The sequence below is a fragment of the Octopus bimaculoides genome, chromosome 12 (genome assembly GCF_001194135.2).
Source record: "Octopus bimaculoides isolate UCB-OBI-ISO-001 chromosome 12, ASM119413v2, whole genome shotgun sequence".
In the NCBI taxonomy this organism is placed as follows: domain Eukaryota; kingdom Metazoa; phylum Mollusca; class Cephalopoda; order Octopoda; family Octopodidae; genus Octopus; species Octopus bimaculoides.
Genome location: NC_068992.1, coordinates 61,456,426 through 61,471,103, shown reverse-complemented (window position 1 = coordinate 61,471,103; position 14,678 = coordinate 61,456,426). Strand labels below are relative to the sequence as shown.

Genomic DNA, 14,678 nt, shown 5'->3' with positions numbered 1-14,678 from the left:
TATATATATATATAATCTACATATTATTATATATATATACATATATATATATATTATATCATCATCATCGTTTAACGTCCGCTTTCCATGCTAGCATGGGTTGGACGATTTGGCTGAGGACTGGTGAACCAGGTGGTTACACCAGGCTCCAATCTGATTTGGCAGAGTTTCTACAGCTGGATGCCTTTCCTAACGCCAACCACTCCGAGAGTGTAGTGGGTGCTTTTACGTGCCACCGGCACGAAGGCCAGTCAGACGGTACTGGCAACGGCCACGCTCAAAATGGTGTCTTTTACGTGCCACCTGCACGGGTGCCAGTTCAGCGGCACTGGCAACGATATATATATAATCTATCTCTATATATATAGTTAATAAAAAAAAGCATATATCAGAAAGAAGCACACTCTAAAAAATAGAGTAGTAATTATTACAACAAAATTTTCTGGAGACTCGGAGAGGCCTAACGACAAACGGAGAGATTAAATTATATACTAATGGAAGTGGCTGTTGCAAGATCTGCATCGCGATCAGAACCAAAAGTCTTAAGGACTATATAAGAAACCTGGCGCATTAAACAGACGTAAAGAAGTGTTTTCTAAATGTACCCACTTCAAGCGTTACTTACGTTTGCACGTTAGGCCTCTCCGAGTCTATAAAAGTTATTTTCCTTCTTCTGATTAAGGGGGAATAACCCGTTCTCATTAACGTTTTTTCGGATTCCTCTTGTTCTGAGCGTTTCCTCACGTCTGCGACGAAGATACTTTAAAATGTTGTATTTATATAGAGTCTGACAAGCTGTCCACAAGTCTTTGGCTTTGTGGGTGCGAAACCTTGGATAACTCTATTTAAAATTTTGTTGTAATATATATGTATATATTTATTTAGATATATATATATACCCTTATAGGGCTTTATTTTGCTGGAAATTAATACATTTGTATTGAAATATATTTCATTTATAACTTCTTCACTGTTCTCAGTTCTGTTAACGGCTGGAAGTTCGGGCGAGTATACTTGGCATTGATGTGGCAACATTTGAAATAATGTCTAGGTCAATGCAGCTGATGAAGACTGATCAGATTTACGTTGTGAAACGTATTTGAAGAGTCTGAAACCGGTCCTGCATTATCCTTAATCTGGGTTGTCCATTTTCGAATGTTCTTCCTACAGGTAAGACAAATTTTTCATGTGTGTTGCACACACGCATTTTTGCCAGTATACACGCAGTGAAGCTATACAATAGCGTCGTAATTATATCGATTGCTATTTTCCAGTTAATATTGGTGCCTTGTTGTACCACTCTTCTGAATTTATATATATATATATATATCACCAAATTAGATTCTATGTATAGAATCGCTTAACTCTTTACTGTCTATGCCAGTCTCCTTTGCCTTACATCTCACTGTTAATAACATAAGAGAGTATTCAAATTGAACAAGAGTTAAATGAAACTTGAAATTATATCATTAGATGCTGAGCTGTAAAGCTATACATGGTAAGGAGTAAAGGGAGATAACTAGATATCACGATATTTTGTCTGATTTCTTAGTCATTACATGTTTTTCATTTCTAACATCATTGGCAGAAGAAGGTGTAGTTGATTGATTTTACCACAGTTCTTTACTGATATCGTATTTTATCAAGGCTATCTCACATAAGATATTGATAACATTTTGTCTTGGCTGTTTCGTCTTTCAGTTGGTTGGGGTACAGCAGAACAAAGAGGTTTCGGTGAACAACCAGGCATAAAAGCGCAACTAATTAACCTTGTGAGAGCAATACGAACAGTGATGAAAAGTAAGTGTTACTTTCAGTTTTTCTTCTCCATTATTATTTTTATTATAACTATTTATAATTATAATGTTGATGAATGAAAGAAATTCTTGGAATTAAAATTACTCTCGTTATTTTTAATTCTTTAAAATCTGGTACTTACTCTACCTCTAAGTTACAGGGAAATAAACAAACCAAAACTGGTTATCAAATGGTGATGATGGACAAACAAAAAGACACACAAGTATACAAACTCTCATGCACACATACACACACACACACACAGACACAGACACACACACACACACGTGCACATTAGGGTTTCCACACAGTATCCGTCTAACAAATGCACTCATAAGTCATTGTTTGGTCCAGGTCTATAGTTGAACACACTTGCCTCAGATACTGTGCAATGGGACTGAACCCAAAACCATACTGTTGCTAAGTGAGCTTCTTAACCAACCACCACCACGATCATAGAGCCATGCCTGCTAAAAATGCATTTGGCTGTTTTATTTATTTATTTTTTTCCCTCTCCAAATTTGAAATTAAAGCATTTTGAAAGGAAATATTGAAATTAAAATTACTTTTAAACTGTTTTCTGTTACAGAACAGATTTTTTTTCTCAAAAATTTATTTTTCAGTTTATCATCAATGGTTTTATATTCTTACTTTTCTTTTTCAGTTCCACTGATTGGCTTAAATATACTCACAATCGTTGTTAAGTTACTATTCGGTTAAGGACTCTTTAACCTGTGGCAAGTTCATTCAGCTTTATCATGCAGAAGGAAACAAACACTACAGCTTCTTCAAAGACCATTGCATTCAACAACAGCTGCATCAGTAACGGTAAAGCAATGACGAACTATCTACTAACTTCTCGTTGACATCCTATATAAAAGAAAAATTTCTTCAGTCGTAGAAGTGATACATATATAACTATATATATATATATATATACACACACACTTATATATATGTATATTTTCCACTGCATGGTGCTTCAATGTTTTACTGTTTCTGTTAACAATAATAATGTGTAAGGGCCATTTTATTGTGTTGCAATAAGATTATTAGTGTATATTAATTTTGTTTTAATTCTGTGTTTTTTACAAAAATGCATTGCATTATTTTCATTTCCAAAGAACACATAAAGAAAAATACCAAACAATAATGTTATTTTTTTTTTTAAATTCTTAATTTTTTTTTTTTTTTGTACTCTCTCTCCAGAAACTTTCATAAAATATATTCTTATGGCTTATCCACTAACAACGAAATTATTTGTTATTTTCAGCAATATTTACTGATAAAATTATTATTTTGGATTTGAATTTTTATATATTTTCCAAAATATTTACTTATTAACTAGTTTGTTATCTCTGCATCCCTGCATGCATACATATAATGGCTTCACTTTTAAGTTAAGTTAAAACTATTTGTCTTCAAACTTCCTGAAATGACCTCCTTCTGTTGCGCTCTGGTCTCTTTCTGCCACAGCTTCTGCTCTTCTAAACTTGAAGCAATACCAACTATGTGTGCTCACCTCTCTCTGTCCTTCTTATATCTATCATTGATTTAATCATCAAACCCTTTACTAAATAGACAGTGGCTAATTCATGCCCCAGGTCTCTCTGAAACATTCTTCTTGCAATGGTCTCCCTTCCAACTAGTTTAATGAAATTGAACATCACCAAACTCAAGGACCCTAAAGGTGTCTTAAAAAGGTTAGGGGCACAGCACTACATGCTTCCTCCAGACACCATATAAACAGACTAAAGGCATTAAATTCTTTGAATAATTTAGTCTCTTTTGGGTGGTAAGTTTACTAAATACATACAAACATGTATCTATGTACATATAGTCACACACAGACACATAAATATTTACATACACACATTTATACACACACACGTATATTTATATATAAATAGTGAGTTCAAATCTTACAACAGCTATAGTGTTCTCTCCAGGGTGGCAGACAGCTCTCTGCCTTGGTTTATTTTCCTACTTCAGAGATAAGTTGTTAGTGGTAGAAAAAAACAACAACATTCAGCCATAAAAACAATTTGTCTAAAAACTAAAAGGTAAAACATGATGTTTCCAAGGTAAAAATAATGGATGTAAAATAAATCTGTTTATATTAAATAAGACTCTTATAATTCATTGATTTTCTAATTATTGCATTTTTTTTTTTCTTTGAGTTTCTTTTATTTTGCTTTTTTGCAATTCTCAATCTTTTGTCAAGGTCTTTTGTTGATCATATCAACCCTAAGAAATATGTCCTTAACTCTGCTACTTATCTCAATAATATACATGTTCACTCAGCTGGTAAAATGACTGCGAATACATTACTTATAATATATAAGCAAATACACTGTTCTTATATACTAAAGGTGACACATCTTGTCTAGGAATGTTTTTGGCAGTGAGAACATGTCATTGACAAGGCTTAATGAGGCCAAAGTGCTTCTGCTGTTGGCATGATTTTTACCTCCCTCCAATACATAGTGAGTTTTTTAAACACAGCACTCCATACGAGATGTTATTTCTGGACAAATGATGCTGCTGTAAATTGCCTTTCGCTGATTACTTACATAGAGTATGATACATAAATGGCTATGTTTATTTAATACTGCTTCCTACATTATGAAATACTGAGGTTTTTTTGGGACATCAATGCAATAACAAGCATAGGGATAGACAGACAGACAGATGGAAGCAGATACAGGCTGGTGACAAGAAAGGCTCCTGGTTCTAGAAAAATCTGCATCTATGAATTATTCAACCCACGTGAGCTTGGAAAAACGGACATTAAACGAAGGTGATGACTTTAGTAGAAATATGGCATCAAAAGGCTTAAAATTGACCTTAATTCTTATTGAAACCAAGCAAGACCTTGTAGAGTTAGTTTTATCATTTGACAATTCTTTGGAATCCTATTTTCTATGGATGGCTGGTCACCCATGGTTATCAACCAGCGTGGAGAATGTTCTGTTTTAAAACAAAAATGTGTTTTATTTAATCTTGCTTTAAGGTAATAAATATTTTTCTTTTTGTTCAAGTACCAAGAAATTTGGTAAAAGTTGCATCAGAAGTCAATATGAGGGTTTCTCTGATGGTAACTACCACAGTATAGTTTGTTCTAACAGAACATCCATGTTTAAGTGGAGATAAATATTACCTCTTGATATTAATGCCATCTCGGTTGCTGATTTTTTTAATTTAAGCTATATGCTGGCAGGATTGTTTGCACACTGGACAAAATGCTTAGTGGCATATCATCCATCTTTGTTTTGAATTCAAATTCTATGAGGTCAACTTTGACTTACATCTTTTGGTGGGGGTAAATATAAAAAGATAGAAAATATTAATAGCAAAATGATGAGTTTGTTTTTCCAATAACACTTGTCTTTGGTCAGGAAGTATTACTTCCTATTTGTTTCCGTCGAGAAATCAAAGGAAATGACTACTAATTCCCTTCAAATTTTGCTTTTGTGACTTGGTCAGTGCAATAAGTAGCAGCTGAGCACTGGGGCTCAAATGTAATCCACAAGCTCTCTACCCCAAAATTTCAGGCCTTATTCTTAAAGTAGAAAGGACAATTATTGGAATGTATATGCTATATTTCCTGATATAGCAACAAAAGTGTAGCTTCCAAAGTTACATTGGCAAGTAAAATGATTTTTTCCTCATCTTTAGCACATTGCATTTTCTTTAGACTTATTCCCCCTCCCCTGTTACTGCAGGGGAGAAAACTCAGTGACCCGATGCCCTTACAGTGTACTACAGGCTAATAACAGGCAGTCATGGCCGTGTGGTTACTGTTAGCTTTGTAACCAGATGGTTTCAAGCTCTATCTCACTGCATAACACTGAGAAAGCATCTTCTACAATGGCTTTTGACCAAACAATGCCTTGTGAGTAGAATTAGAAATTATAGAAGGTGGACACATTGTATGCGTTGGCCTATTCTCTGTCTTTGCAAAAACTGATCAGATCACTTTGTAGCTTGTACTTTTGAAAGGAAGTGGAATATAAAAATCCTTTAACTTGGAAAATAAGTGACAGGAAGAGCATCTGGCTGTAGAAATGCCTCGCTAAGCATTCATTCAACCCAAGCTTGCATAGAAAAACAGACCTAGAACAAAATGCCCTATAAGGATTCTTTGCGATTTCTCAATGTGCTGGAAATAGCAACCAAATCTCACCTTATCCGTTAAAAGTGTGCATGTTTGATGGGTGAATGGTCAACATCAGCTTGCAGGTTGTGGCCGCAAAGCTTTTGATTAGTGTCCGCTGGATCAGAGTGGACTTGGTGCTAAACTTAAAATACTTAGTATTTAAGACCCTCTTTTTTCATTACTCCAAGACAAGACTTCTATATTTCTTCCTCATCACTAGTCCTGGTTTTGGGCTTTAGTTCTTATTCATTTGGTTAGCTTAACACTATTTTATTTTGTTATTTTTACTCTGTGGGTCATACTGGGGAACTGCTTTCAAGGGTTTTGGTTAATTCTATTTAGCTTTTCACACACCCTGCTCCTTACATCATTTAGAACAGTACTTAAGACTAAATATTTCCCCTTTGGTGTAGACGGTACATAACTCAGACTAAATATTGATTTCAAGTTTTGACAAGGCCAGCAATTAATGGGAGGGTGTATGTCGATTACATCATCTCCCAGTGTTCAACTGGTCCTTATTTGATTGATCCCAGAAAGATCAAAGGCATAGTCAACATCAGAATTTGAACTCAAAATAAAGACAGATGAAATGCCACTAACCATGTCAACAATTGTTAACTTGGCACCTTACTCATACTAAAATTTGAAAATATTTAGCCTAAGGCCAGTAAGGGGGAGGAGGGATAAGTAGATTACATCAACATATGTTCAACTGGTGCTCTGACCCTGAAAGAGCGAAAAGGAAAATTTGGCCTCAATGGAATTTGAATTTCTAGTGCAAAGATACAAATTGTCACTAAACATTTTTACCCAGCGTACTATTCAGCCAGCTTGCTGCTTTACACAGGGCTAAATACTTCAAGGTATTTTTGTTCATGCTCTGATTCACCAACCATTTCTACTTCTAGAGTTTTTGTCCACTTTGTTTCATTCGCAAGGCTTTGGTCTATCCAAAGTCAATGTTGCAATAGCATGCCTAGGCTTCTAAGCATGTACAATCTTTGTACGCAAATGGTTCATTAATAGTTTGCCTCCAGTCTCTCAGGCTGGTCATTGTATTGTAGACTGGGGAAATTATTGTACCTCTTGGAAACAAGTGAAGGTTTAGTGAGAGGAAGAGAGAGGTCTAGCTGAAGAAAGTATGCCCCATTGAATTATCAATCATGGAAAAAGACATCAATAAAGCCAAGACACATTCAACTTAGCAATTGCCTGCTTGTGAATTGTAATCTGTAGAGATTTGTACAATCAGATTTAACTAAAAAACGCCAAAATTAGAAAATAAAATCATTTTGCAGAACAGTTTGTAAGAACAGGATATAAAAAAGAAATTGTTTAAGCAGTAATACATTTTTATTATAAAAATTATTCGAATGTTACAAAAAATAACTGAAGAAATACAATAACAAAACACTTTTTATTTGTATAAAATGATAGCAGTGTTAGTTATAACTTCTATTTTATTAAGTATAATCTTAATTGTTCATGAAAGAGTATAATTAGGTAGAAGAAAGACTAAAACTACAGGGTAATTAACAAATCCTTTCAGCATTATAAATTGGTTCTCAACTGGAGTCAATGAAGTTTCTTATTGAAAGTTTCATCTTCCAATCCCTCCCAACTCCTCACCATTGCTGTCAGTCAACTACCGGAGCTACATTCATTACACTCCATCCCCTTGGACCACAATGACTGGCATGGCTCTGGGATTCCAGGATAGCAAGTCTACTTAATCTGCTGTTCATATAGTCAAATACTTGTATCACCATGATCATTTGGACTAAGGATGTCCAGACAAACAGAACTATCATTAGAGCAGGTTTTTTTTTGTTTTTTTTTAGGACAACGACCATTATCTTTTGACAAGATTAATTAATTATTAAATATATAAACACAATTCTTAGAATTTTATATAGCATTTAACTGGTAAGAAAGAGACATGTTAATTACCCTGTAGAATAGGTTATGACAAAAAGTTTAAACAACATAACATTGAGAAAAAGGTTACAGGGTCAACATTTTTTCCCCAATTCCATTTCTACCATTTTCACATCTGCCACAGACAAAAATAAGAAAATGGATTTTATTAATTTGTTTATTTTGTAGACGATTCTTCAGTTTTTGTTTCTTCAGGGGATGAAGGATTTACAGGTGTCATCTCGATTTCTTCAGATTTTGGAAGTGATGTCTAGATAAAAGAAAAAAAAAATGTAATTGTGTTTAATTTCGAATTCATTAAAAAATTAAGGTTTACCATGAAAATTACAGCCCCCATTGGCACGAAAAGAACAATGAGCTTAGTCGGGCACTGTCACCTGTTCCAATTTCAAATTTTTCATTTGTTTAACCCTTTTGATACCAACCATTCTGCAATCTCACCCCAATTCTAGAAAACAAATTTCCTATTTAAAAGTGACCTAAAAATCTTCCAAAATTTCATGTTATGTGCCAGATAACAGCTTAATGATTTTCAAAATTAATTGAAACAAAGACAGCATATTTCAACAAATATGGTAACAGAAGGGTCAAGAGTTTACTTACTATGTAAGATAAAGGTGTTTTTAGTAAAGTCTGGAATATTTGTTGTAAACCAAGAAGGGACTCTGTTGTTTTGTGAAATAGTGTTGAAGAAATATCTTTGATAGATTCAGTCTGAAACAGTACAATAAAATAAAATTAGAAGTTATTTCAATTTCAGAAAATTGCACAAAATGTAATTGGCACTACTAGTTATGACAAAGTGTACCCAATTGATTTGATCAAACAGAACAGCCTGCTCGTGAAATTAACATGCAAGTGGCTGAGCACTCCACAGACATGCAATTCAGTAAGACACAATGTGACCAGGCTGGCCCTTTAAAATACAAGCATTACTCATTTTTGCCAGTTGAGTGGACTGGAGTAAATGGTCTTGCTCAAGGACAAGACACCACCAGGTATCAAACTCAGACATGAACTATAACAATAATGCAAATATCAAATTGGTGAAAGAACTTACATTCTGTATCGTTGTATAGAGGTTCTGACTGTATTGTTGAGATTCTTTCACGAGTTGCTTCACAACATCCGGAGCTTCTGGTAAGTTGGACGAAATAAGATGAATGGTTTCTTGTGCTTGCTTTGCAACATGGCGAGCTAAAGTAATGGCTATTTCATTGTTCTGCAAAGCAAAAGAAAAATAAAACCCAAGAGGTTAGAGTGTCATCCTATCTTTTACAGTTTCAATCTTTGGACAGTGGCCATACTGGGGCACCGTGTTGAAGGATTTAGTCAAGCCTTGTACTTATTCTATAGGTTTCTTTCTACCAGACTATAAGTTATGTGGACATAAACACACTAACACTTGTTCTCAAGTGACGTGAGGGGAACCAAAAATATGTGTTCATTTACCACTAGTACTAAGCTGCAGTGGTTCTAAAGTCACAGGCTTGTCTCTTCAACAACAACATGGAGAAAAGACTTGCATGCATAGGTGACTACATCTTCCACAAAAATGCTTGCCCAGGCCTGTGACATGTTCAACCCTAACTCATACAGGTACCAGATTAATTTAAAAACTGTCCGAGCCCATGGAGTATCATAAGTTTGTACAAAGTCACTTGTTAATATTTGGAACAAAGGTCTTGAACAATGTGGACAATCGTGTTAGCCTTCTATGGGACAAAACTAAATATTAAAGTAGCTCCATCTTTGTATTCCATTTGAATAACAGAAAAAAAAAGAAAATCATCATGATAGGGAATTTGTCGAAAGTAATCCATCAAACTAATTTTTTTTATTATTACAACAATACTCTAATGAGTCAAGATATAGGTGTCTGAAAATGTAGGAATATGTTAGCAGTTTAAATGCAATAAGTTGAGGTTAGACATACATCCTTCAAGTCATTCTCAAACTATGGAAAGAATGGTTCCCACAGTTTGACTAAGATAAACTATCTGGTTTGTGTGAACCTAACTAATTTTTAATCAATAATACCTAATCAACCCAAATCCCTGAAGCACAGCCAGCTCTTCTGTCTGAAAGTTACATAACATATGTATTCCAGTGAATTGAAAGCAGTAAACTTGTCAAATGTACACAACTTCTAATACAAGTTCCCGTCTACAAAATCTTCTCACAAGATCAACACTGGGCTACAGTTGAAGACACTTGCCTAAGATTCTACAGTGGGATTGAACTTGGAACCATGTGAGTGAGAAGTAAGCTAAGCACAGTCATACCTGCCAGTTTTCCAAAAAGAGAAAACATCTTGCTCAGGCCTGCACATGTACAGATGAATAATTATCCTAGACAGCTGCCCCTATTTCTTAAGGACCTTAAGTGAAAAAGATTTGAAATTGGCACAAAAAAATAAAGGCATGACATAACTTTATAACTTGAGTATTATTTTCCTATTAAATATAAAAAATGCTTACAGTTTTTTCATCAAAGGATTTTCCTGCATATGGGTCTTCTTCACTCATGACATCCTTCCATGTTGCCATAACTTTTTCCTTAACATTTTGGATCCTTTCTTTAGAAGAACCAATATTCTGTTGCAATGTCTCGATCTGCAAATCAATTTAAAATGTCTGATAACTTCTGCAAACAACTTTAAACTATTTTCTAACAAGGAAAAACTGCCCATTTCAATTAACTTTCAAAAGAATATGATAGGGGTTTAATAAAAACTATTTTGTACAATAAATTATGCAGTTAAAAAGAAAGTATCATTTAATTTTATCAGTTGAAATCAAAACTAAAATGGCAGTGCCAAGCAGGTAAATAATATCAGACCAATGTCTTTGACTAGATGTTATTGAAACTAACCAAATGCTTTATATAACTACTTTAAATCTTAATTGAGTGGGTTGGTATCAAGACATGTTAAATACGGTACTAAATTTCACCCTCAACGAATTAACTACACCTTTTATACATCTTCCATTATTACAAGGCTTCAGACTTATATTCCAGAAGAAAGTGTTATGTTCATACTACTGTGAGAATTATTCACAATCTAGGAGGAACCACGATAAAAAATAGTTGTGTGCCTAGGGCATACATCCACAATATTCATTCATTCTTGGACAAAAGACCAATTCTGCAAGAATTTACATTTGCAACCCAGACTTTATTCTGGACAAATAATTTCAGGATTCCAGTCCCACTAACTGTATGTGGAGTAGATCTTTAGGGATTGCTGTGATAATGCATTGTCTGATGCTGTTTATCTTGTACACATTTAACTGCTTCCTCTTTGAGTTAAGCAGCAGCTTTATATCATTTTTCTCCAAGGAAACACCAACAAATATAAAATTGCATGGAGTGAAGAAATTTTCCCTGAGCCACTTTGAATCATGAAACAAGGGGAATATTTGGGCCAGATACAGCCAGTTTAAATGCTAGAAACGAATATTACTAATGAAATTAACCATAAGGTGAAATACTTACAAGAGTATAAGATGCAATTAATTTGTTTAGGGCTTCTTTGGAACGAGCCTGTGCAGTTTCCAATTCTTTCATTGCTTTTGCATAGACACGTTTCTTGAGCTTCTGAGAAATGTTGCCAACACGAGCTAAGGAGGCTTCTTTAGAGGCTTCCAGTTCTGGAGACACAAAGAACCATCAGATAAGTAATGAAATTAGAGCAGTGGAAAAAAACAGAACAAACAAGTGGGAAAATTAAAAGTCTTGACTGTGTTTAAGTCAAAGTTTCCAGCCCCTGGAGATTGAAAACAATTTCAGACAGAGACCTAAGGAATTTCTTACAGCAACTGTGTTGCCAAGGAAACAAATTTCTTTAAATGTTGTGAGAGAAAACAAGCATATCTTTCCATCGATGTCAGTTTTAACATGCACTTTTCAATGTCTGCATAGGCCAGATGAAACTTAAGGCAGATTTTATTTGGTCAGCTCTCACCTGTTTCCAAGTCCTGTGTTGTACATGGTCTGAGATTTGGTTCTACTGCATGGCACCTTCAGCAAGTGTCTTCTATTATAGCCCCAAGTTAACCAAAACCTGGTGAGTAGATTTGGTAGATGGAAGCTGAAAGAAGCCAGTGGCATGTTAGTGTGTGCAGGTGTCACCTTGTCTTGACATTGTTGTTATACAGCTGGTAGCATTTATCTTCCATGAAGACAGTATCTAACCATAGGAAAATATTACCTTGCTTGGAAACAGGTGGGGATTGGCAAGACAGACATCTTGCCAAAGAAAATCTACTTTAATAAACACCTGACCCATACAAGCATGGAAAAGTGAATGTTAAAACAATGAGGACATTTTACTGCTATATCTAGGGGTTAAACAAAAGCTTTACAAGGATCTCACCAAGGGACCTTCCTCCAACCCACATTTCATCACTTAACACCAAGCCAAGACAGACAATGGAGCCCAATGTGGCTCCTAACCTCACCAGCCCCAGTCAAACCATCCAGCTCATGCCAGGATGGAAAATAATTGGACAATAAATTGAGGAAAGGTCTCTAGAGACATGGTGCAAGACAAGAGAAATCAACCATGGACAAGACACCAGTCTAGTTCAGTGACATGGCCAAGTGATCTGGTACCCATTCTTGAAGTCGTTTCACCAGATTCCATAGTATTTAACATGGCTTTAACTGACAGCTATGTTTAAGTGTATTTGTTAAGTAATATAATAATGAGCAGATGGAGGAGAAACCCTTAATTTTAATCAAATGAACTCAAGATCTTCACTTTTGTACAGTTTGCATAATTTAATAATTTGTTTTTTTATGGTTACCTTTGCCTGGTTCCTCAGAATCGTCAGCAGCAGGCAGATATTTATCAAGAGCATCTTCAGAATAGGTTAAATAAACTTCCACCTGATGCAACAGTTGCTGACCATAATCAGTTTGAAGCAGCCACTGCAGCTGGCTGTAAGTGTAGTTGGAAGCACGAAGCACCTGTTTCATGCCATAATCCTTGCTGTTTTCCAAAGAACTGAAATACTTGATGTTGTCCACAGTTGTGTCCCCAAATTGTTTCACAGTATTGACCTTTAAAATAATCAAATTTAAAGATTAAAAAACTAAAATAAAAAAATAAAATTTTTAGCTATATTTTTTTTTATCATCAAATGGTTTCCATTCATATATTCAGGCTAAATTTTACATGGTGTTTGGAACAAAATTTTATATTTTCATAGAAAATTTTAGACCATTTTAACCCTTTAGCATTTAAACCAGCCAAAATATTGTTTTATGTTCAAACTAGAAAGATTTGACCTCTCACACCTACTCTACAATGTCATTCGAAAAACAAATAATCACATTGAATTCCTAAAGCCACAAGATAATTCACAATGAATTCAAACCATTGTAAATAAATCAAGCATCACATTTCACAGAGTAGACTGAATGCTAAAGGCTTAAAACAAAGAGTTTTTGTAGGCAGCAGGTATTGTCTCAGGTATCAACCAATACGAGAAGGGTTATTAACAATATAAATTTAACAGATGTTTAGCCAATACTATAAATAAGAAAAATTCTACTATTAAGAGTTATGGAAGATTTGGCTAAACTGACTTTACCTTATCAACTGCAGGCTGCACTAGAGTGGAGCACATCTCTTTGCTGTCAGTGACAATCTGTTAAAAATAATATAACATAATAGCATTATATATAATAAACAGTTTCTCTCACATCTGCTAAAAGTTTCATTAAAACAAAATTATTGATAAAAAAATTCTTACACTGGTTTCAGTCACTCATCTGTGACCATGCTGGCCACTACCTTTTCAAGGGTTTAATCAATCACAAACCCTGAATTTAGCTAAATCTGATATTTTATTGATTTCCATTTGTGGAAGTGTCAAATTGTGGGACAAACACATTGGTTTTTAATATGCAGACATGGCTGCATGGTAAGAGGCAAGTTTGATCCCACTATGTGAAACCTCGGGCAAGTAGCTTCCATAATAGCCTCAGACCATACACAAAGCCTCAGACCATACACAAAGCCTCAGACCATACACAAAGCCTCAGACCATACACAAACTGAAAAAAACCATCACACACATACAATCACTACATGTGTACATGTCTTTATCATTGCTGTGACGTTGCATAATAGTTGTCATAAGAGCAGTGTCAGTCAGTTTTATTCTGCAAGAGCATGCCTGGCCATGGGAAAATATTACCCTGCATGGAAACGGGTGAGGCTTGGTGACAGGAAGGGCATCCAGCCATAGAAAAATCGGCTTCAGTAAAGTGTGATCCATGCAAGCTCAGAAAAGTGGATGTTAAAATGATAAAAGTGAAACTACAGTCCACATATACACAGACTCCACAGTTTCTGTTCTACCTAAATTCAATCATCTAAGGCACTGTTCACCCTAATGCATGCTATTATAGAAGCCAATAGTTCAAAGTGACATGCAATAGGATCGAACCTGAAACTGTGGCAGAGCAAGCTCCTTCAGCTCACAGCAATACTCATGCATAATATTCAGTTAGCTAAATAATAAAAGCTAACAGCCAGAAAAAAACTAAAGGAATGGAACGAAAAATTGGAACCATTAAATGATCCCAGTCGAAGGGCCAAACCCATTCAAAATATTCCAATCCACATGCCCCCCCCCCCCAAGCAAAAGAAGAAAAGAAAAAAAGAGAAGTGCCCTTCCTGTCACCAAGCCTCACCCGTTCCCAAGTAAAGCAATATCTCCCCATGGCCAGGCATTCTCTTGCAGAATAGAAGAACTGACTGACACTG

General features: G+C 35.2%; 2 protein-coding genes across 2 annotated transcripts in view; one reads left to right on the top strand and one right to left on the bottom strand.

The window, feature by feature from the left end:
* Window positions 1-3,924, top strand: part of LOC106873230 (immediate early response 3-interacting protein 1) — a 7,005-nt gene extending 3,081 nt beyond the window's left edge. The window contains exons 2-3 of the mRNA XM_014920502.2: window positions 1,702-1,800; window positions 2,462-3,924. Of these exons, the coding sequence (XP_014775988.1) occupies window positions 1,702-1,800; window positions 2,462-2,517 (155 nt within the window). The 3' untranslated portion in view covers window positions 2,518-3,924. The remainder of the gene's footprint in view (window positions 1-1,701; window positions 1,801-2,461) is intronic.
* A 3,366-nt stretch (window positions 3,925-7,290) lies between these two features.
* Window positions 7,291-14,678, bottom strand: part of LOC106873228 (perilipin-3) — a 14,064-nt gene continuing 6,676 nt past the window's right edge. Inside the window, exons 4-10 of the mRNA XM_014920499.2 lie at window positions 13,498-13,554; window positions 12,709-12,964; window positions 11,396-11,550; window positions 10,378-10,512; window positions 8,958-9,119; window positions 8,501-8,611; window positions 7,291-8,147 (exon numbers count right to left, since the gene is read on the bottom strand). Coding sequence (XP_014775985.1) covers window positions 8,055-8,147; window positions 8,501-8,611; window positions 8,958-9,119; window positions 10,378-10,512; window positions 11,396-11,550; window positions 12,709-12,964; window positions 13,498-13,554 — 969 coding nt within the window. The 3' untranslated portion in view covers window positions 7,291-8,054. The remainder of the gene's footprint in view (window positions 8,148-8,500; window positions 8,612-8,957; window positions 9,120-10,377; window positions 10,513-11,395; window positions 11,551-12,708; window positions 12,965-13,497; window positions 13,555-14,678) is intronic.